Source organism: Podarcis gaigeae (assembly GCF_964106915.1).
Source record: "Podarcis gaigeae genome assembly, chromosome: 11".
NCBI classification, from domain to species: domain Eukaryota; kingdom Metazoa; phylum Chordata; class Lepidosauria; order Squamata; family Lacertidae; genus Podarcis; species Podarcis gaigeae.
In genome coordinates this window covers 48,686,178-48,710,274 of record NC_139687.1, presented here as the reverse complement: position 1 = coordinate 48,710,274, position 24,097 = coordinate 48,686,178, and the positions used below count along the sequence as shown (strand labels likewise).

General features: G+C 41.9%; 1 protein-coding gene across 4 annotated transcripts in view; it reads left to right on the top strand.

Annotated features, from left to right (window-relative positions):
* Positions 1–23,583, top strand: part of TARS1 (threonyl-tRNA synthetase 1) — a 203,012-nt gene extending 179,429 nt beyond the window's left edge. For 2 of the 4 annotated variants that reach the window (XM_083702679.1, XM_083702680.1), the window contains exons 4-21: positions 4,508–4,588; positions 6,168–6,358; positions 6,907–7,030; positions 8,131–8,252; positions 8,764–8,881; positions 9,732–9,796; positions 9,885–9,963; positions 10,761–10,907; positions 13,521–13,619; positions 14,906–15,072; positions 15,915–16,077; positions 16,165–16,302; positions 16,701–16,778; positions 17,889–17,989; positions 18,080–18,184; positions 19,728–19,800; positions 21,022–21,136; positions 23,098–23,583. In XM_083702679.1, coding sequence (XP_083558805.1) covers positions 4,508–4,588; positions 6,168–6,358; positions 6,907–7,030; positions 8,131–8,252; positions 8,764–8,881; positions 9,732–9,796; positions 9,885–9,963; positions 10,761–10,907; positions 13,521–13,619; positions 14,906–15,072; positions 15,915–16,077; positions 16,165–16,302; positions 16,701–16,778; positions 17,889–17,989; positions 18,080–18,184; positions 19,728–19,800; positions 21,022–21,136; positions 23,098–23,246 — 2,115 coding nt within the window. In that variant the 3' untranslated portion in view covers positions 23,247–23,583. Of the gene's footprint in view, positions 1–2,203; positions 2,525–4,507; positions 4,589–6,167; positions 6,359–6,906; positions 7,031–8,130; positions 8,253–8,763; positions 8,882–9,731; positions 9,797–9,884; positions 9,964–10,760; positions 10,908–13,520; positions 13,620–14,905; positions 15,073–15,914; positions 16,078–16,164; positions 16,303–16,700; positions 16,779–17,888; positions 17,990–18,079; positions 19,320–19,437; positions 19,488–19,629; positions 19,801–21,021; positions 21,137–23,097 lie in introns of those variants that run through there. The other 2 variants (XR_014556175.1, XM_083702678.1) reach the window with 2 other exon arrangements.
* The last annotated feature ends 514 nt before the right edge of the window (positions 23,584–24,097 follow it).

Below are 24,097 nucleotides of genomic sequence, written 5' to 3'. Positions count from 1 at the left end.
TCGCTTTATTGGCCGAGGGAGCCGGCGTACAGCTTCCGGGTCATGTGGCCAGCATGACTAAGCCACTTCTGGCAAACCAGAGCAGCGCACGGAAACGCCGTTTACCTTCCTGCCGGAGTGGTACCTATTTATTTACTTGCACTTTGACGTGCTTTCGAACTGCTAGGTTGGCAGGAACAGGGACTGAGCAACGGGAGCTCACCCCGTTGCGGGGATTCGAACCTTCAACCTTCTGATCCGCAAGCCCTAGGCTCTGTGGTTTGACCCACAGCACCACCCGTGTCCCCACATACCCAAAAGGAAAAATTAAGGCTAGAATCCTATTATTATTATTATTATTATTATTATTATTATTATTATTATTGCTGCTGCTGTTATCATCCGTCTGTCTCCAGAGACAATAGAGTGCACCTCTGAGGCTGATGTCTAACTGCTGTGTTAGCAGGTCTTAAGTGATCTCCCAGGACATGGCGGTTCTGGGCTGTCCAGATGACAAACGCACCACTTTCAGCCTCCCTGATGTGGTCCAAAGGACAGCAAAGCATTATGTTTGGCACCCGCTTGGCTGCAGGAGTTGCCAGAAGGAGACCTACAAGGCACCATCCAGCTGTTTTAGGGACTTCACTCTGGATTTGTGTAGGGTTTACTCCTTAGCCTTTTCTTCACCCAAAGATAAGAACAGCGGAGGTTTAGGATCCGAGTTTTCCTTCTCCTAGATGGGCCACCTTCCCAGGTTGCCAAGCCTCACCTGTCCCCCAGTTCCCTCTACAGCATGTGCAGAAACCACCTTCCAAACTATGGGGCCCACTATTGGTCTGTTCCGCTCAATCCGCCAGAGCCTGTCTTTGCACGCATAATTTCTTTTTAATTTTCCATGATTTATTTCTTTTATTAAATCTGCAAAATTAATCTGCTTAACAAGAAACAAAATACAATGAGTCATAATGGACTATTTTGAAAAGTTTCTTTTTATAGATAGCATAGTGTATAGACTTTGTTTTAAATACTATGAACTGGACTTAATTAATGAAGAACTAAGACTTAATTGAAGTGTTTATGATTAGCTAGTACAGCCAAGTACTTAACTTAAAACAGGGAAGTATAAGTGTCTGATAGAATTGTAGTGTTTCGTATTGTGCTTTTTTTCAGTATTTTGTTTGTTAGTATGGTATGTACAGTATTCTTGTGTTTTTATATTGTAAATCACCCTGTGATCCTTGGTTGAAGGGCGGTATAGAAATTTAATAAAATAAATGTGAATGATACAGCAGTATATATATTGGACTGCAGCTGCCATGAGCCCCAGCCAGCATTTCATTCATATATATATATATATATATATATATGAAATATTAAAGAAATACAGTGGTACCTCAGGTTAAGTACTTAATTCGTTCCGGAGGTCCGTTCTTAACCTGAAACTGTTCTTAACCTGAAGCACCACTTTAGCTAATGGGGCCTCCTGCTTCTTCCGCGCCACCGGCAAAGTTCTTAACCTGAGGTCCTGTTTCTGGGTTAGCAGAGTCTGTAACCTGAAGTGTATGTAACCTGAGGTAGCACTGTACTGGCTGGGGCTCATGACAGCTGCAGTCCAATAGCGTTCAGAGAGCCACAGGTTTTTGCTGTGCTTGATTTAAATAAGTTTTTTTTAAAAAAACATCACAGCTATCTGCTAATCATTCTGGCTGCAGACAGACCAGACACAAATTCTGACTTGCCAGCGACTTTCATGCCAGATAAAATACATGGCAAAAAGTGGAGCGCATTAGGAACCGGCCACTCTACGCAGGGCCTGTGCTATCATTGGATCAGTGTGAAAGACTTCAGAGGGGCGCAGTACTGACCTTTGAAAGGGCACGTTTTTATACAGTTTAGTTTTCGTTACATCTTTTTAAATCTGATATTTTATTTTTATTTTATATTCTGAAGTTTTATCATTTTTGAAGTAATGCATACTATATCCATATGTATGAAAAAGACCGTACAGTAGATTGGAAATCTATGTAACGTATACCTAAAAAGTGAAAATGCATTTAATTTAAAAATATATATATACCAGTTTCAAGTGCTTTTGATTTTTTCTAACACACACCGGTTTTGTTTTGTTTTTAAAATTGAAGTTAGCAATTTTGGGGAGGGGGGTGCATTTTGTGTGTGTGTGGCGCAAAAAGAACAGCCTGGCACCGGCACTGACTCCACCTGACCCCCGATTTGTGAAATGAGATCCCTTGAGAAAGCGATCGAGCGGGCGCGCACAACAACCAACCGCGTCCCCGCTCTCTCGCCTCTCCGAGCGAGCAGCTTCCGCTTTCGCTCCCGGGGATCGCCATCCTTCGCGCTCCGCCCCGCGCCCCGGCCTGGGCGGGCCCGGGAAGCACGTTTGCGGCGCGTTGCATCAGCTGCCGGGGCCTGCGCGACTGAAGCCAGCCTGGTTGAGTTCGCTGGCTGCCGCTGCTTCGGAGGGAAGAACCGGCTCAGCCTGCGCAAGGAAGGAAGGAAGATGGAGACGGCGGCAGATGAACAGGTAAGGGGGCTCCAGTTTCGCGCCCAACCTCCATGGCGAGGCTGGCTGGAGGCAGCACCCGTCCTCGGTGCAGACTTAAAAAAGAGGCCTCGCCTTGGGCTCTTTTTCTCTCCCTTTCAAAGAAGCTTCTCCGAAGAATCCCGGCTGGGTTTGTAACGTGAGGACGCTGCTTGCGCGCACGGCCACTTTTACGCAGCGCCCTTGTGACTGTGAAATCCTTTGGCGCGTCACCTCCTTTCATATTATAACTGACCCCCCCCCCCAATACGTAGAAATGAAATAGTTTGCCCCCTGGTTCCCTCGCACCCATCCCTTGCTGGAATACAAGGCCTTTCCTCGCAGGGACCTCCTGACACGCGCCTGTAATGTGTGAAGCGCCGTACACGTGGGCAGTATAGTGTTACGTGGACTCTCGGGAAGTCGACATGCAAATGTCAGCGAAGATGTTGTGGCTCGAAGGCCAACATTAGTCACAGCTGCCGCCACGCCACCCTTTTTCCCGAATCACGCTGGGTGCTTGTCTTGTAATTATTTTCTCTATTAAAAAACAAAACCTGCTTAGTATTCCTCCAAGGAACTCGGAGTGTTGTGTATAGATGGGGGTCATTCGATAAAGAATGGTAGTTGCTGTTTCGTTTTCTCTCCAAGGTAGGGCAGCCCTTCCCGTAAAGCAAGTGGGATCTAGGAACAAAAAAAGTTGCCTCATACAGAGTCAGGCCATTGGTTCATCTAGCTTAGTACTGTTGACACCGGCTGGCAGCAATTCTGTGTTTGAAATGGGAATTCCTAGCCCTGCTTGGAAATTCTGGGAATTGAACCAGGGACATTGTTCAGGCACAGCAGGTGCCCTTCCTCTGCTATGGACCTTTAAATACCTATTTTTAAAATAAGAAAAAAGAGAGGAAGTGCTTTTCATTAATTTCAAACAAACTGGAGTGTTTCTTTTTAAAATCCTTGCCACTGTCCTGATTTTTGTGGTGTCCAGTTTTCTTGTTTTACTTTAGTTTTGTGAACTGTCCTGAGATCTCTCCTACTGAGCAATCTGGGGATTTGATAAATCAGTCAAAAAACAGCCACAGGCTGCATCTTGATTTACAAAGGATGTTCATCTGATCACCAGATGCTTGAGGATAAGTCTGCCTCCATCTTGATGTTTCTGGGTTGCTTGGCTGCTCCTGGGCATAGAATGCCAGCCTAGATGGTCTCCTCCTGCCCAAGTTTATTAGGAAGTGTGAATACAGAACACTTCACCATGGTGGCAGCTTTTGATTAATCCATCTGCAGCTCCAAATTGTGAGTATGAAAGAGAAATAAAAATGGATTGAAGTACAACAGGCCTGTGTTGAAAGCCCCTCTGTACATTCATTCACTGACAGTGGTTGTCAACTTTTAGAGACAAGGAAGGGCTCATGCCCTGTTTGTGCACCAGCCAGGAGTGCCAATGGTCTATAGGCACAAATTGTTTTGGGATTCCTGCTTGTAACTTGGCAGAATTGGATCACCAAGTGAGTAGTCCTCAACGCTTTCTAGTTTGGCAATGCAAGGTCCCTGGGTAACAGTTTGCGCATTGGCATCACCTGTGCTTTCTGAGGAAAGAACGGCTGTGTTTCTGCCCTTGTCTTCAAAGAGAAGCTTGCAGGCCAAGGAATACAATGCCAAAGGGAGCCTCACATCTTGACAGCTGTGTAGCTAAGCATTTTAACTACCCCAAAGTAGGAGTTGGTTGTTGTTGTTTTTTTATTATTATTATTATTATTAATCTTACTTTCTTTTAGCTTAATAAGAGGGTTGTTAATAACAGAAATGGATTTGAGATTCCGGTGCAGCTAAAATGTTTAATTATCCTGAGTGTATTCACACTAAAGTTACAGAAATTCCTCTGCTGTTCTTACCATTTCTAAACAGAATAACGATTTTTCTAGCAGGATTAATGATGACACTTTTTGAAACAAGTGCCTTGGTGGTTTTCTTTTATTCTTCTAGATCATTGCTGGGGGAGAGAAGAAGAAAGAACCAGGAAAGAAGAAGAACAAGGAGGGAACTGCTGATGGTGGGTGCTTGGAGGTAAGCTTCTACTTCATGTTTCACAACGGTGGGCAACTGGTGGTCCTCTAGATGTTGTTTGACTACAGCTCCCATTATTCCTGATTGTGGTTCCTGCGGCTGATGAGAGCCCAGCAACATTCCACCTCCATGCTTAAACTGTTTACACCCTGACCTGGAGCATATTTTCTTAGGAAGTAAGTTGCCCTGATTTTTCCATACAATTTATTTCTGAATGGGTGTGCCCTTAACCCCCCCCCCCAGGGTTTTGTCAGGGTTTTGTTGAGTTCAGAGGGACGCAAAAGCAAGGTCAACCAACCTTTTCTGATAACAGACCTCTCTCTGTACCATAGGCAGGGTGCTCCCAGAAGGCACCTGTAGATAATTTGGTCTTTATGGCTCAACCTCTAAAAGTGTATCTACATGTGAATCCAGGTATACATACAAACATCTCCCTGTAACATAGAAGTATTATGGGGCTTAGTTGAGATGTGCTGGAGGTTGCTCAGAGGCCTGAAGGGATGTGTGATCTGGCCAGCTATGGTTATATTTGAGATGGCTTGGTAGGAACATCAAAACAGCTTGGGTCAATCAGACCCAAATTTCTCCCAAGTCCATAACTTTGTTTGCAACAGTGGCTGGACTCTGGGATGCATTCAGGCAGAGCATGGAGGCAATAGTTTTTGCTTTTTAACCCCCTCCGCCAAATATTTGGTATTCAGATGTATGCTGCTATTCAATATGCAGATTCTATTTTGTTATAACAAGCTATAGTAGAATAATATGTTGACTTAGAGCTATTCTGGGTGGTTTCTGAGACTCTGAATAAAAGTATGCTTACTAAGGTTTTGTTCAACTGCTTTATTAATGGCATGGTTACTTTTGAAGTACATTAAATACCATATTTTTCGCCCTATAGGACGCACTTTTTCCCCTGCAAAAATGAAGGGGAAATCTGTGTGCGTCCTGTGGAGCGAATGCAGGCTTTCGCTGAAGCCTGGAGAGCGAGAGGGGTCGGTGCGCACCGACCCCTCTCATTCTCCAGGCTTCAGGAAGCTATCAGCAAGCCTGGGGAGCCTGCGGGAGTTCCCACAGGGCTCCCTAGGCTGCAAATAGCAGCCTGCTTCCCAGAGCGCGGGGCGCGCTGAAAGCAGAGCGCCCGGCGCTTCGGGAAAACATCCGCAGCCCCACAAGCTTGGGGGACAGCGGGGAGGCGCAGCACTGCCATCCCGCTGTTCCCCGACCTGGTTTGGATTCCCCGACCTGGTTTTGGGGGGGAAATAAAGGAAAATTTGTTTTCCTTTATTTCCCCCCCAAAAAACTAGGTGCGTCCTATGGGACGAAAAATATGGTATTTTAGATGAACTTTCAAGTACAGTAGTACCTCCAGTTACGAGCGGGATCGTTCTGGATGCCCAGCCGTATCCCGAAGATTTCGTAACCAGAGGACCGCTTCTGAGCTTCTGAAACCCACTTCTGGTTTTGCTGCGTTCGCAACCCAAAGATTACGTTACCTGAAGGTCATGTAACCCGAGGGTCCACTGTAGTTAATAAGACTAGTTTCCACAAAATTCCTTTTTCTCCACCTTTTTGCGTGCAGCTGAGTCAGTTGCCTGACTACATCAACCCGCGACTAGAAATGTATCATAAACTGAAAGCAGAACATGACGCGCTTATGGCAGAACGAGCTGCTAAAGAAAGCCGACCCATTAAAGTTACCTTACCTGACGGCAAGCAAGTTGATGCTGAATCCTGGAAGACAACGCCATACCAAATTGCCTGTGGAATCAGGTGAGCTTCCTCTTGGAGTGCAGCATTTCTTATTTGGGTATTTAATCCTTAATAGTGTGCTAACCACCCTCTCCTCTGCTTTTATTCTTCTTTCTTTCTCTAAAATTGTATTCAATATTTTCAAAAGTGATTTATTATAGGAATAAGCTTATTGTGAAGATACTTGCTTCAATGAGGTATATTAAAGTGATCACACACACACACACACACACACACACACACGTTGGCAGTAGTTCTATGCTACTTCATGTAGCTAACTGTTAGTCGCTGGATAATAATTTTGAATTAAACTCAGGAAATTCTATACCTTACAAAAATCTTCTCTTGAGCAAAATAGCTTGATCCACTAAACACACAGACTCTGATAGCAGGTTTTTATATCTTGAAAAATAATATTTGAATAGCCCTGGTAGGATTAGGAAATTGGTTCATTGCTTATGGGAGTGCACATTCGGAGAAGTGATCAGTTGTAACTCATGTGCTATTGAAGTATATCTGTTGTTTCTTGCTGTATACAAACAGCTTGTTATAATATTTTGCCTTTTTAGTCAAGGTTTGGCCGACAACACGGTTATTGCTCGAGTGAACAAAATGGTTTGGGATCTAGATCGTCCTTTGGAGGCAGACTGCTCCTTGGAACTGCTAAAGTTTGATGATGATGAAGCAAAAGCAGTAGGTTATCTACTATTTATGAACTGCCCATTTTCTAAATCTTTCACTGAGCAGCAATATCTGGCGCCCTGTCATCACCTGCTGTTCAGTTCCTCTGAGCTTTAATACCATTTTCATTGTTCTGAGAAGTAGGTTTTGTTTGCAAAATAGTTTAGAAGGCATGTGTAAAAGGACTCTCCAGAGTGGGACAATTGTCCAAACTATATTGAAACTTATGTTCTTGTGGTTAGTGTTGGACTTTGACCAAGGAGACCAGTCCCCACTCAGCCATGAAGCCTGCTGGGTGACTTTGGGCCACTCACTGACTCTCAGCCTAACCTACCTTACAAGGTTGTTGTAGTGATTAAATGAGGAAGTGAAAAACGAAGAGTTCCACCTTGAGCTCTTTGGAGAAAAGGTTGGATATAAAATGAATGATATTGGGGTGATAGCTCAGAGCAGATGTATTGAAATCAATGGACTAAAATTTACATCACTTGAGTTTAATGAGTCTATACAATATGACTAGCGTTGGATGTTTCTTTCAATAATCTTCAAGCATTTTTTAAAATTGGGAAATCACTCTTTATTAAGATAGAGATTAGCACACAGTTTAGTGTTTTTGGAAGAATTAACTATGCCAAGTAATACAAAAAGGGAGGGATGCGGGTGGCGCTGTGGGTTAAACAACAGAGCCTAGGACTAGCCGATCAGAAGGTTGGCAGTTCAAATCCGCACGACAGGGTGAGCTCCCATTGCTGCCAACCTAGCAGTTTGAAAGCACATCAAAGTGCAAGTAGCTAAATAGGTACCGCTCCGACGGGAAGATAAACGGCGTTTCCATGCGCTGCTCTGGTTCTCCAGAAGCAGCTTAGTCATGCTGACCACATGACCCAGAAGCTGTACACTGGCTCCCTCGGCCAATAAAGCGAGATGAGCACCACAACCCCAGAGTCGGCCACGACTGGACCTAATGGTCAGGGGTCCCTTTACTACAAAAAGGGGAGCGGAAGATTTAAATGTTTACATATTGTAACTCTTGGACTACTGTGGAAAAGGAAGGTGTTAGATGATGGCAGCCCAGGAGTCTGAGCTCCCTCTCTTTCTTCCCCTCTTGCTAGGTGTATTGGCACTCAAGTGCCCATATAATGGGTGAAGCCATGGAAAAAGTATATGGTGGCTGCTTGTGTTATGGCCCGCCGATAGAGAATGGGTTTTATTATGACATGTTTCTTGAAGATGGGTAAGTTTTTGCTCTTGTTAAAGTGAAAGTGTCTGGATTGTTCTATATTGTAGCCTAGCCTAGATGAAAGAAAACACAAATCCCCCTGGAACATGGATTGAATAAGTCTGTGAATTTAAATCGTTTGCTGTTTTCCTTCATGATGATGTTGGAATGACTGGTAGTGTACATTCTCTAACTCTCTGGTTCCTGTTTGCCTAGAGGCCAGCCTTCTTGGTATACCAAGAAAAAAGCACACCAAGAACTCAGGCCAGTATAAGTTTCAGTAGTGGGAGTGGTCCTTACTCGCAAATCAATAGTCAATTGTAACAAAAACTGATCCATTAAAAAGTATGTATTCTGACAAGGATTACAAACTCAAATAGAGATTACAAACTCAGACAGAGATTAGCCTTCTTGGTATGGCAAATTGTGTTTTTGTGATGTAACGCGTTGGAATGTAAGAAAGGGATAGAGCTCAAGAAAACAACCTGCACATCTTTATTTTAAAAAAATAAATTGTCCACTCTAGGGGTGTCTCTAGCAATGACTTTCCTGGTCTAGAGGCATTATGCAAGAAAATTATGAAAGAGAAGCAACCCTTTGAGCGACTGGAAATTAAGAAGGAAACCTTGCTTGAAATGTTTAAGGTAAGATTTCAGAGCATATGGTTCATGTCGTCTGTAACTATCACGTCCACAACATCGTTAGCTGTATGTTCTTTTGCATTTTTTTATCTGGTTATTTGGATGCACATTATTAGTTTACCCACGTCTTATGGTCTTGATGGATGGCAGATTCCCTTTCATCAATCTTAGGTAGAAGTTTCTTTTTTCCACTAAGCTATTGCCAAATACACCCCCTTCCATTGTGCTGTGGGTACTCTTTTCAAATCAACTGCTTATTGCAGTATTGAATGGTTCAGTTGGGATAATGCTTTGAAACATATACTGTATTTACTAGATTATTACAAAGATTTAAGATGGAAATATGCTACAGAAATCTCAGAATCCTAATCATTCTCCCTTGAACTTCTCTGCTTCTCACTAGTTTACTAATCTCACAATTCAGTATTTGCTTGTGTAAGTCCTATGGTATGAACATATAGGTAAAGAACAGTTTTTTGGCTCATTGTATTATGAATCTTGCAATCACTAGGCTGGGAATTATGTGCAACTATTGGCTCGTGAGGCTCTGCAGAGTCCTGGCTTCCATTTCTGTTAAGGTCAGACAGAATGGAGATTTCAACTAAGGCTGAAGATTTGCTGAATATTGGATGATGCAGTTGTAGAGCAACCCATATTTTCCTTGAGACATCTTTTAAGATTGTTTGACTTCATGAGACAGAGAAATAAAATTCTTAGTGTCTGTAGAATGACTTTTTGTTTTTATGGTTCCCTTTTGTATGATTTGGCAATATATTACAGGCATATGTAAAGATGCAGTTTGGATCTTAACAGTGGCATAGAATTAACTCCCACTCTTCTGTTTTTCTCAAAGTACAATAAGTTCAAGTGTCGGATCTTGAATGAAAAAGTCAACACTCCAACTACTACTGTATACAGGTAAAAGAATACAAAAAAATCAGCCAAACCGAGAGCTCCTATAGTGTAACTATTCGGGAGTCTGATTGTTATCCTTGTGTGGTTTTAGGTGTGGCCCTTTGATTGATCTCTGCAGAGGACCTCATGTCAGGCATACTGGTAAAATAAAGGCATTAAAAATACATAAGGTAAGAAATTAAACTATAGTGCCGTTAAAGTAAGAGTGTAGACATCTCAGGGCTAATCCTCAGTGGTAGGATTTTCTGGGAGTGTGCTGAGATTTTAAAATCAGATCAAAAATCAATTTCATTAATGAAGAATTAATTCATTAGAGTGGCTTTTAGCTAATGTAGATCTCTACAATTCATGCCCATTCTCCTATACTGCACTGCAGATAGGAAGACAAGAAACCTATATACCACTTTAACTTACCTGAATTGTTTTTGTAAATTGAGGTTTTTTCAAGCAGTGTATAAATTCTATGAAGTAAATAAATTAGATACTATTAAGTTAAAGAGTTTTTTTTAAAGTTACCGTATTCTCATGCTAGCTATTGAACTCAATGGACTGAAAGAAAATACTTTGGCCCCATTTAAGTTAGCATATATTTCATGTGGCAGTAAAGGCTTTGTAAGTCCCACTGACTTCAGTGAGATTTTTAAGCCCTTCTGCTGCTTTGGTTTTTGTCCATTCTCTTGTCTTTGTGTATTGTGGCCATAGTTGTCAAATGATGGGGCTGCTTTTTTGGGATGCAGCTTTAGAATATGCAACTATTTGTTTACATTACTTTTTAATATCCTCATCTTCCCCTCTCACTGGTTTTCTCAAGCACAAGAAACATTAAAGTATCTGAGAATGTAAGAAGTATGCAGCTTCAAAACACAGATCTTACACATAGTGAAGCCTTCCTGAGTAAAGTTTAGAGCTGCTGTTAATAAGCTCTGCAACATCGCTTTGTGGTATTAAATTGTTTCTGTGATTCCAGAATTCTTCTACATATTGGGAAGGGAAGTCTGATATGGAAAGCCTGCAGAGAATTTATGGAATTTCATTCCCAGATCCAAAAATGCTGAAAGAATGGGAGAAGTTCCAAGAGGAGGCGAAAAACAGAGACCACAGAAAAATTGGGCGGGTAAGATGAACATCGGTAGCATGGATTTGAGCTGGTCATATGGTTTTTTTTAATAAAATATTTATTAAAAGTTTTCTTAATACAATAAAGAAGAACAAACAAACAAAGTAACATAATCATACTTTCTTCACTTCATTGGACTTCCTCACGTCCCTCGTTCCTGTGTTCCAAGTTTATCAAACTTTATCCAGCAATTTATCACCTTATTTCAATTCTTATTTTATAACTTTCAAATATTGTATCCCTAATTTTAGATAATTTAACCCAAACCTTAAAAGCTTAATCTTGACATAATATTTATCCAAAATTTAACTTTTTCTTATATTTTTACTTATCTTCATATTCCTTTCGACTATTTTAATGGTGCCATATTATTTGTAATCTTGCATCTTTCTTAACACTCATTCAATTTACAATATTTTTGTAAATAGTCCTTGAATTTCTTCCAGTCCTCCTCCACTGCGTCTTCTCCCAGGTCTCGAATCCTGCCGGTCATTTCTGCTAGCTCCATATAGTCTATCAGTTGCATCTGCCATTCTTCCAGTGTGGGTAAATCTTGGGTTTTCCAATGCTTGGCAACTAGTATCCTTGCTGCCGTTGTTGCATACATAAAAAATGTTCGGTCCTTCTTTAACACCCTCTGGTCGACGATGCCTAAAAGAAAGGCCTCTGGTTTCTTAAGGAAGGTATACTTAAATACCTTTTTCAGCTCATTATATATCATTTCCCAGAAAGCCTTAACTCTAGGGCAGGTCCACCAGAGGTGAAAGAACGTTCCTTCAGTTTCTTTACATTTCCAACACTTATTATCAGACAAATGGTATATTTTTGCAAGCTTGACTGGGGTCATGTACCACCTATATATCATTTTCATAGTATTTTCTTTCAAGGCATTACATGCCGTGTATTTCAAACCGGTGGTCCATAACCTTTCCCAGTCAGCAAACATAATATTGTACCCAATGTCCTGTGCCCATTTTATCATAACCGATTTGACTGTTTCATCTTGTGTATTCCATTTTAACAGCAAATTGTACATTCTGGAAAGTACCTTAGTCTTAGGTTCTAACAGCTCCGTTTCCAACTTTGATTTTTCCACCTGGAATCCTATCTTTTTATCCAATTTATAGACCTCTTTAATCTGAGCGTAATGTAGCCAATCTCACACTTTGTCTTTTAATTTCTCCATACTCTGCAACCTCCAATTATCTCCATCTTTTTCTAGTAATTCCCAATACTTCGGCCATTTGGCCTCCATATTGGGTCTTTAAAGAGCCTTAGCTTCCATAGGCGACAACCACCTTGGGGTCTTGTTTTCTAACAAGTCTTTATATTTTGTCCAGACATTAAACACTGCTTTCCTAACAATATGGTTCTTGAAAGTCTTATGAATTTTAACCTTGTCATACCACAGATATGCATGCCATCCAAACATGTTATTAAATCCTTCCAAATCTAAAACATCAGTGTTTTCGAGAAGCAGCCAATCTTTCAACCAGCAGAATGCTGCTGATTCATAATACAACCTTAAGTCCGGCAGGGCAAACCCCCCTCTTTCTTTTGAATTTGAGCTGGTCATATGGGAGAGTAAAATTGCTCCTTAATGTTTTTGATGTAATAACATAAATGGTCTATTTAATTCTGTAGGTATTATTTCAAAATATTTTAAAAGTATGTATTTATTACTTAAGATGATGAATATTTAGATGTAGGCATGCATTAACTTTTAGCATTTGTTTGCTGTACAGATGGCAACCATTTTAGGCATGTCCAATTGATGTGTGGGCCCTTTTGGACCCCAAAGAGGTAGAACAGGAGATGGAAAGAGACAGAACACGCTTATGCACATGGAGCGATGTGCAGAGGGGCTGCACATTGAACCCCCACGTGAAAAACCCCCCACATGAAATGGTTGCTGCCTGTATTGCAGGGATGGGGGACTCCTGGGCTGTGGCTTCCCAAGCCTTTGAATTGGGCCCATGGCACTCTCCGTATGCCACAGTCCCGCATCGACTCACTTCACTTCCCCGCTTTGTTCTGCTCCCTCCATGAATGCAGCAAAGTGACCAAGGAGAAACAGAAGGATTTCGTTCTTGGCCGACTACTCTGATGAAGCAGAGTCCACTATCCCTGCTTTGACAGCCCATTCTCTTCCTGCATTTTGCTTTTCTGAGCTTGGCTGCCTTGCTGTGCCTTGTGAAAGGGGAGCCCCCTTTTTAGCACACAGAAAGCTGGCTGCCTTCCACTAAGGCCAGCTCACTGCCTTCCCTCGTGAAAGACTCGTCTCTAAAACCTGGTGGAGGCAAATGGAACATGGGGTGAAAAATTAAGTATCCAATGGCAAATGCCACCAAACCGTTAAACTTTTTTTTCATTCGTCATAGTTTCTCTGAATGTTCCTTTTCTTTTTCTTCATGCTGTGGTGGAGTCTTCCTACTTATTTTCCGCCTCTTCTGGAGAATGTTCACGTTTTCTTAGAAAAGCTATGTATGTTTTGAAGGCCTGGCTCCTTTTGTGTGATGTTATAAAGTGATGGTTCATTTCGATGTTGCCTAAGAACCTCCGTCACAACTTTAGCACAGGTGCAAACTGCTTTTTGGTTTCTCTCCCCAGGATCAAGAACTGTTTTTCTTCCATGAACTCAGTCCTGGGAGCTGTTTTTTCTTACCAAAAGGAGCATACATCTATAATACGCTGATAGCATTTATTAGGGTAAGTTTGAGACACATGTCCAGTTCATCTTTGCCAGCAGCCGCATGTGATCTCTTGGAACAGTGACTTGCGTTTGCACAGAGGCAACGCAAAGGAGAAGATTGCATTGACTGCTTTCAAAGCTCCTATGTGCAGTCTGTTTCATATAAGACATGTTCATATAAGACATGTTTCTGCTAGACATGTACAGCCACATGGCAGTAGCTCGGTAAGTTAACCCTTGTGCTGCCTTCACAAAAAACCAACAACAACCCAGGTTTATCACGCTTTAGCAGGGTCACTTTGTAGCTGGCAGCAGCATTTGGCTTTGTGGTCACAAGTTGTGAAAGCCTGTATTAAATCCAAGTATAACAGCAGAAGCAGAGTACAGCCGATCAGCCTCTTGAATTACTCACAAATTATTAACTGTACAAATCATTCATAGATTTAATGGATTTCTATTGATTTTGGGGCCCGTCTGACAACTAGACTATCAGTTCATGATTTTGTTGATCTGATCATTAAAAGAAGTGGGTCGCTATGAGTTACAGTCCTTGGCAAGGTCCATAATGTTTGTTTCAGATATGGTGTTACGTAGTCATAGATGTAGGGACGCAGGTGGTGCTATGGTCTGAACCATTGAGCCTCTTGGGCTTGCCGATCAGAAGGTTGGCAGTTCGAATCCCCACAACGGGGTGAGCTCCAGTTGCTCAGTCCCAGCTTCTGCCAACCTAGCAGTTCGAAAGCACACCAGTGCGAGTAGATAAATAGGTACCACTCCGGTGGAAAGGTAAACAGTGTTTCCGTGCGCTGCTCTGGTTTTGCCAGAAGCAGCTTAGTCATGCTGGTGATATGACCCGGATAAACTGTCTGCGGACAAACGTTGGCTCCCTCAACCAGTAAAGCAAGATGAGCACCGCAACCCCAGAGTCGTTCATAACTGGACTTAACTGTCAGGGGTCCTTTACCTTTACCTTTTTAGTCATAGATGTGTGTTGTACTGACCCTCTGGCATCAAAAGGCACATTGCAACTGTGATGTCCTCTTTCTTTGTGGAACACACTTTTTCTCTAGCCCCTGTACTCCATTATTATTATTATTATTATTATTATTATTATTATTATTATTATTATTAAAGGGGGGGGGAGAAGGCTAATAGGCCTAGTTTGTTGATCTGCCATGAAGAGTGCTTTGCTCAATTTTGACATAGATTTGACATCTCTGTGGGCATTTGAATCACCGACTGGACTTTCTCAGTCTGCCTCCTCTTAGGTGTTTCTGATTTTTACCTCTCTTCTTTTTTCCAGAGTGAATACCGAAAGCGAGGATTCCAGGAAGTTGTGACACCAAATGTCTACAACAGCAAGCTCTGGGTGACTTCAGGGCACTGGCAGCATTACAGTGACAACATGTTTTCCTTTGAGGTGGAAAAAGAAATCTTTGCTCTGAAGCCGATGAACTGCCCTGGACATTGGTACTGGCTTAGTCGGGGACTGCTTTGAGATTACTTCACTTTCTTTCCCCTTCCTAGTAAACTCTTGTGTGGTGCTTGGCCGGCGTCGAAACATCCTTGCAAGGGTGGATAAAAATCAACGATATATATATATATATATATATATATATATATTTTAAAAAATAAAAATCAGATTTAAAAAAAATTAAATCAGATTTTAAAAAATGTATATTGGATTTTTAAAATAAAATGCTTTTGGAGGAAAATTTTTTTCTAAAGATAGTTTTCTATTAAAGTTACATTGTAATCCAAAGGCTATTCATCAGGAAATAAGGATTTGTTTTAAGTTTTTCATGTTTTCTAAAACTCAGTCTAAGGTTTGTTTGTTTTTAAAAAATAATAATTGTTTAACCACATCATTTAACAGACATGGATACATATGCTATAATGTTATTGTTTTAGTTAAATAAATTGTTATTAAGGAAATGATTATTTTTCTCCTTCCTATAATGTACAGCAGAAAAGTTGTCCAAATATAAATAGTTAACTTATTAAACCTCACAATAATTTCACAATTATCTGTCCATGTATTTCTAATAGTATCACCAAATCAGTAATTTTTGATATAACTCTGAAAACTACTGTGAAAACTACTGCTGTGCCAATCAATCATTTGGGATTCCTTTTGCAGTCAGCAGAGTCATTAGAATATTTTGGGAGAGTATATTTTGAAGCAAGAGTAATAATACAATGTAAACTAAATCTGCAGCATCTGAGGTTGTCGGCCTCTGCTGTTCAAGGCAGCCTTTGAAAAGCATTCTCTTATCAGAGCTGATTTCCAACACGTGCCCTGTTTCCTCCAGCCTCATGTTTGATCACCGGCCCAGATCCTGGAGGGAGCTGCCACTGCGACTGGCTGACTTTGGCGTTCTCCACCGCAACGAGCTGTCAGGGACGCTGACAGGCCTCACCAGAGTGAGGCGCTTCCAGCAGGACGACGCTCACATCTTCTGTGCCATGGAGCAGGTACAATATGACACGCAGTTGTGGGTGGGAAATGGCCTCATGAAAACGCAGGGGCTTTGACTGCATCTCTTTTTGTTCCGTGTGCAGATTGAAGGGGAGATAAAGAGCTGTCTGGAGTTCTTGCGTGCCGTATATGACGTGTTTGGCTTCTCCTTCAAACTCAATCTCTCCACCCGCCCTGAAAAATACCTTGGAGACGTTGAAGTGTGGAATCAAGCTGAAAAGGTAGCCGATACCTCCTTGACCAGGAGCTGTTTCTTTAAGCCTATTTAAGTGACTGCAAGAAGTAAGAGGTATTCTAGATCAGTGTTTCCCAACCTTGGTCCTCCAGCTGTTTTTGGACTACAACTCCCATCATCCCTAGCTAGCAAGACCAGTGGTCAGGGATGATGGGAATTGTAGTTCAAAAACAGCTGGAGGCCCAAGGTTGGGAAACACTGTATCTAGATAACTCAATAGGCTTCAAGTGTTAATGTAATTTATGTTTTAATTTCCTGGTCAGGGGGGACTAAGGTAGCAAATGCTCCATGCCTATTTACTTTCAAACTGTGCTGTGAGGAAGAGAGATCAGCAAATGAATTATGCAATGCAAAGCCACTAACCTGTATATCCTCTTCCGTTAGCAACTTGAAAATAGCCTGAATGAATTTGGTGAGAAGTGGGAACTGAACCCTGGGGACGGAGCTTTCTATGGGCCAAAGGTTAGTAAATTTGAAAACTTGCCGCCCTTCCCAGCATCTGGTCACTTTTGATACTTATTCCACAAGCACCGATGGTGGATAAATTGTCCACCAGAGTTTATTTAGTTCTTAATTCCCACATGTCTGTACATACTTGTGGGAGGCAGGCAAGTTAAATGCTGCTTAAGGTTGGGTCAGCTCTCTCTGCACTGTATAAGCAGAATGATACATACAGTGGACTCTTGGGTTGCAAACGTGATGTGTGCAGGAGGCACGTTCACAATCCGCAGCATTTGCAACCCACGGTGCCGCGTCTGTGCATGTGCGGGTTGCGATTTGGCGCTTCTGCGCATGCGCAAAGTGCGATTTAGCACTTTTGCGCATGCGCGACCGCCAAAACCCGGAAGTAACCTGTTCCGGTACTTCCAAGTTTTGGTGCATCCGTAACCCGAAAAAATGCAACCTGAAGCGTCTGTAACCCGAGGTATGACTGTAATTATTTTTCAGACTACTTGGAATATAATGGACCTGCTTCATTCCTACTCTGGTGAACTTCCTTGCAGGGTAGAGAGTATTCATCCATTTCACCATACAGAAGGCAGCCTTTACAGTGTGTGAACAAGGCTGTGAGATAAGGCTAGGCCCAGATACATTTTTTCTTTGGGACAGGGGGAGCCATCCAAAGCTAATTATGTTTATTTAGCAAAAAAGAGTTTGTAATTGGCCAGGTGTTCACTTAGAAAAATGATCAACGAACATGAGAATCAAGATGTGATGGGGGACAGAAAGTGGCCTTGCAAGCTAACCTCACATTAGTTGCCAGCCGATCCGATGGCCCATTTGGCCACCCAGATGCTTCACTGTTCCCCCAGTTGGCAACCATGCTAAGGGTAGGGGCTGAGGGTGAGAGTAGATGCAAGGTCACCTGAGCATTGCGCTGCTCTTCCTGGCACAAACCTGTGGAGCTCATGAAAGACTAGGAGAAAGTGAGCCCATGGGTCCTTCCTCCAAGTGGTCCATGGTTAAAAGAAGGTGGGATGAGAAAATGGGATTTGCTTTAAAGTGTTGCTGAACCTAAAGACTCAATTAACATTTGCCTCATTTCCTCACACTCCTCCCATAACCCAAAAGATTGACATTCAGATTAAAGACGCCATTGGCCGGTACCACCAGTGTGCTACAATCCAGTTGGATTTCCAGCTGCCCATAAGATTCAATCTCACCTATGTGAGGTGAGTGTGCCATGTACTTCCTTTGGCTACAAAGCATTTCTTGTTTTGTGAGGGCTTGTGTCTTGACGGAAGCCAATTTTTATCTTCCAGTCATGATGGCACTGACAAGAAACGGCCAGTGATTATCCACCGTGCTATCTTGGGATCTGTGGAGAGGATGATTGCTATCCTGACAGAAAACTATGGAGGCAAATGGTACTGAATATATCTTTCTCTCTCTGCTTTTGCCCAGTTTGTCCGATTTTAGCGCATCCAGTGAAGCAGGCACAGTTCAAACCAACTCTGCTTGTTCCAGGCTCCGTTCTGCCTGGTCGTCGTATTTTTAAAAATGTTCATTGGGTAGTGCATTTGGCCAGCTCTGTGAAATCCTATAAGAGTTTTCAATATTTTGCCTGAGCATGTGAACAGGAGGCCAGGGGTTTACATGCAAGCCCCCCCCCCCCCCGCTGGACACCTGGTTTCCAACCTTCCCTGGTTTCCTGATGGTGTGGAGGATACTAGCCATGTTCAAGTGAATGTGTGAGGAACTCTCTGAAAGCCAGAAACTTTGGGAAGGGAAGCATGCGCAAGGATGTTTGCTTGCATGCACACCCCTGCCCCCACATTGCATATTCCCTTGCTTATATCTCTCACAAGTGCTTCTGCTAGGTGTGGGCACCATGGGAAGAGTGGGAGAGAGAGTAAAGGGAAAAAAAGCAAGACCTTGGGGAAATGGATTGAGAAAAGTGTCTGTGGATATGCGTTCTGTAAAGAAAGAAGTTTGTCTCAACGAAAAGGCACGACAGAAGAATTGCTGAGTTTGTCACCCCAAAGAGCTTAGGAAAGGTTATTAAAATTGTTAAAGTAACTTCTGTGAGAAATACAGTAAGCCTGTAACTTATGCGCATTTAACTTGTGTGCATTACACGTGTGGAATTTAAAAAAAGACTGGCGTTCCAGGAAAAAGGACTTTGGCAATGGCATACATCATGGAACCCAGTGGGTTTTGACTGCACACAGTTTTTGCTTAACCACAATCTCGAGAATGTAACTCCTTCATACATTGCAGGTTTACTACACTCAAAGACTTGATTCAAGTATAACAATTAAATTTATTAAGCCAAGAATGAGTACTTGGCCCACACACTTCCCCTGCCACATAGGTTTTGGCACTTCTTTCATGATTGTTGAAATCATGATTTCTTGTCATGTCAACACTGGGAACCCCATTTCAATTTAGGCTTACTAGGGTATGAAACAAGGATCTGGTCTGATCTGAATTAGGACATTTCCTGTAACAGTGTAATTTAGGTGCTTCATGGTCATTTTCCAATGAACTCTCATCAGGGAAGTTTTTAATGTGTGATTTTAGTGTATTTTTGGTTTCTGTGGAAGCCGCCCAGAGTGGCTGGGGAAACCCAGTCAGATGGGCAGGGTACAAATAATAAATTATTATTATTATTATTAAGCGACAGGATTGCGGAAGCAAGTTAGTTGGTACCGTCAGCCCTTTAAAGCAGTGTTTCCCAACCTTGGGCCTCCAGCTGTTTTTGAACTACAATTCCCATCATCCCTGACCACTGGTCTTGCTAGCTAGGGATGATGGGAGTTGTAGTCCAAAAACAGCTGGAGGACCAAGGTTGGGAAACACTGCTTTAAAGCATAACATTGTTTGCTGTTCTGAGTGCAGTGTTGTCTTCCAAGTGGTATAATGATGTCTTCTGTTAATCCCACTACTTTTGTTTCCTCCTTGCACAAGGCCGCTCTGGTTATCTCCTCAGCAGGTGATGGTGGTGCCAGTTGGACCAACACTTGATGAATATGCCCAAAAGGTAGGGGCTTAATTTCTTTAGTTCCAGATTTCAAGTCAAGTCCTATGAGTTAAAGCACCTGCTATTGCTTGATATTTTCACACTGGGCTGTTTGTAAGGCAATTCTACACATTCTGGACACGTTCCGTGGTTTGCGCATGCGCAGTTGGAGTCTTAACTTTTTTTCTTCTGATGGAAGCATTTTTGTGCGTACGATAGGTATTGATCAACTTGGTTTGTTGTATTTCTATGCTTTCCATTCAGATGAATCCCCAAATGGCTTACAAACAATAAACAACAATGGCTTAATAGAGCATCACAAGTACAGCATAAATCACATAATATAATTAACAAATCGCCAGTAAAACAATTGCATTTTACGAAACGCTATTAACAAACCAGCAACTAAAAAATAAATATCACCATTACAGCATGCAGGAATGCCATTCCCTTGCCTATCTTTTGTCATATGTACATGTAATGTATATATTGTGGGAAGCAGTGTGCAGGTTTGGGATTCCTGTGCTTGTGAGTGTGTGTAAATGTGCCTGAGCACCAAGCAAAGCCTACTTTCATGTTCCTAAAAATATTTCTACACTTGTTATAAATTTGTCACCATCTTTAAGATACAGTGGTACCTCGGTTTAAGAACTTAATCCGTTCAGGAAGTCTGTTCTTAAACTGAAGCCGTTCTTAAACTGAGATGCTCTTTCCCTAATGTGGCCTCCTGCTGCTGGTGGCCTTCCACCATTCGGATTCCATTCTTAGACCGAGATAAAGTTCCCAAACCGGGACACTACTCTGGTTTTGCAGAGTTTGCAAACCGAATCGTTTGTAAACAGGACTGTTCTTAAACAGAGGTACCTCTCTCTCTCTCTCTCTCTCTCTCTCTCTCTCTCTGTGTGTGTGTGTGTGTGTGTGTATGCCCCAAATGCACTGATTTATAGTGCCTAACTTGCATACATTCCATTGTAAACTCTGTTGCTTCTTAAGCTTTCTCCTGATGGAAGAACACTTGGCATATATATTTTTGTTGCTGCTCAAATTTTCCCAGTGTTTTTAATTATGTTTTATGGATATTTATGGACTGGGGTTGGTTTTTTAAAAAACATTTTGTAATTTGTAAGCTGCCTCAGTGTACTTAGTACCTTATTTATTTATATAGATAAAGGCTAGACCTACTTCTCCAAAAATTTAGCCTACCCATAACCTAAATACTTTTCTCTTGCTGTTGTCTCCAAGGTGAAGCAGCAGTTCCATGATGCTGGCTTAATGGCAGACGTTGATGTGGACGATGGTTGCACCCTGAACAAGAAGATAAGAAATGCTCAGCTTGCACAGTACAACTTCATTTTGGGTAAAAACATCACCTTTTTGTATGTGGTAGGGCTCCATTGGGACAATGTCCTTCAGAGGTTACTAGCACGGGGCAGTTATATAATTGTTAGCTTGTAAAGTTTGCTGCCTTTGCAAGTAGACAGCAAGAAAAGTATTCCTTTTGGAGCTTGCCTGTGCTGCCTCGTTAGCCACAGCTAGTGCTGCCTCCATTCTGATTTATGTCAGATTTATAGCCACCTCTTGGGGAAATCTTTGGCACTCTTGCCTGTTAAGAATCAAGTAAATTGGCCCAAGTCTTCTTTTGTAGCAGAGTGGCTCAGAAACATCTGTCTTTGGTAATTTGTTCTGCTTCTTTATCAGCATTGTAAAAAGGTAAATGAATTCTAGGGCACGTTTTGTTCTCGGTGTAAAAAGCGGGGGGAAACGCAGCAAATATGCTTGGTGCATGCAAGCATGCAACATTCACTACTTATCACACCCCAGTATCGGGGGCCTGATCATCTTCCCTCCTGTTACCCCTTACTTAAATTTCAAAGGAGAAAGGGAGCATAGACTTGCCACTCATATTTGACATGATCTGCACATATTTTGCATTAGTGCACATTCTTGTCCTCAAATGCAATTGGGGTATAAGTCACTTGTTCTTCTCCCACTATTAAATTTGTGTCCTTCCTACAGTTGCAGTGCCTCTGTATGCTTTTTATTATTATTATTATTGTTTCACATTTTAAGTGCACCTGTGGGCTACATTGCAGCCATCGTGACAGAAATTTATAGAAGCCGAAAGAGTGCAGAAATAGTTGGAGCGTTTGTTCAGCATCCTCCAAAATGCAATGTCCCAGAATATCTCTGATTATATGCTCGTCCAGCTGTCCTTGGACAGTGCCCAAGAAGGTTTTCTGTAATCTTGATAAATTGTTCAATTGCAGGACTTCTGTTGGTAGTTAGTGAGGTTTAGCGTAAATCAATTCAGTAGCAGATTTCTAATATCTTTTTAAAAAATATGTGACCATCGTCAACATACTTATTTCTTGAACTCTATTCTTTCAGGCTATACAAACATATCAAGTTCCTTTTATTGTATGGATTTTCCTGTTACACTGCTGTTTGATTCTTCTCTGAATCCTTCTCAGTTTATCTGTATTCTGTTGCCCAAAGCACTAAATGATGCTGCAGATGTTCTGAGTTATTAATACTTAGCAGAGTAGCATACAGGCGTCTCACCACTTACGGAGGGGTTAACATTCCTGGGTACCGTGCACATACATGAAACTGCTTATAGTGAGGAACAGCAACTAAAAAGCCTGTAAACGCCCTCTAAACCTCTGGAAAAACCCACCAAACTCGACCACAGTTACTCCCTCCAAACCTCCTTCCTTAAACTCTTAACTCCCCATAGGCCTCAAAGGTCAGTGCAAAGTCTCATGGGATTGCAGTTGCAAAGGCTTCTGGGATTGCTATTTGTTTCTCTGCCATTTTGCAGTTTCCCTGCTCTTTTGGGGACGTTTTGCCCTTTTCATGCCTTTTTGCAGTTTAAATTAATACACGGTCGAACGTGCGGAAATGGGGAGTCACATGTAATTCCTTCATTTTGGTTCTTGAGTATTAAGTAGTACAGTGGTACCTCGGGTTAAGTACTTAATTCGTTCCGGAGATCCGTTCTTAACCTGAAACTGTTCTTAACCTCAAGCATCACTTTAGCTAATGGGGCCTCCTGCTGCTGCCGTGCTGCCGGAGCACAATTTCTGTTCTCACCCTGAAGCAAAGTTCTTAACCCGAGGTACTATTTCTGGGTTAGCAGAGTCTGTAACCTGAAGCGTATGTAACCTGAAGCATATGTAACCTGAAGTGTATGTAACCCGAGGTACCACTGTATATAATTGGTTGACTCTCTCTTTCTCCCCGCCCCAACATACTTTTCAATGGTCAACAGTAACAAGATCTCCTTTGTAACCTGCTTGTCTCTTTCCTGTCTTTTAGTTGTCGGTGAAAAGGAAAAGGCCAGTGGGACAGTGAACATCCGCACCAGAGACAACAAAGTGCATGGCGAACGCACCGTGGCTGAGACAGTGGAGAGGCTGCTGCAGCTGAAGGACTCGCGCTGCAAAAACGCTGAAGAAGAATTTTAGCCAAGCCCTCCTTTTCCACATTTTTTCCCTTCCCCCATAGCAGTTAACCTTTCTGGATTTAGCAATGTTTGCTCTGTACTGTAATTGATAAGAGATCTTTGTCAAAAGAACCAAAACACCCACTTGCTTTCGTATGTTCAGAAATTAAGTTTGTAAGTCCATTTTGTATAAATGTGGGCAACTGCCTTGATTAGCCTCTGCAAACTCCAAGTTTGTGGAGCTTGAAGAAGCTAAAACTGAAAGGGACAATGGAACAATTAATCAGGGATTAAAATGCCACTGGTAGCAACCCTCTGATAATTTATCCTCTTCGTGAAATAAATTTGTATTTCAGCAAGATTGAGTAAAATGGTGTGCTTCTTGAAGCTTTGCAGCCCTGTTAATTATTCTGTTTCATTTAAGACATCATAGAAATCATCAAAGTGGCCAAATCTTTTTTTTCCTTTTTCTTTTTACTTGGATCTGTGTCGTACTGATGACTAGGTTTAAAATAAGGCTGGAATGTGAGGCTCAGTCTGTAGTTCTAAAAGTTGAAATACTAATATTTGATTCCTCCTGTTTGGCAGCAATTATAGTAATTTATTGTTTATACTGCACCTATATCGTATTGTTTGCGATACAAAAATTAATAGGCATGGCCCTATTTGCAGACATACAACTTAACAAAACACAACACACGTGGCAGAAAGAAATGGGGAGGAAGTAGGATTATCCATCACATGTCATTGGGAAGTACGTAAATGGAACACACATGAATGAAAAGCAAAAGGTGACTAATTAGAGAAAATTTCTATCGAACCTGATAATTCAAATACACTTTGGACACTTAAGTGCATTTTGTGAATGCTCCT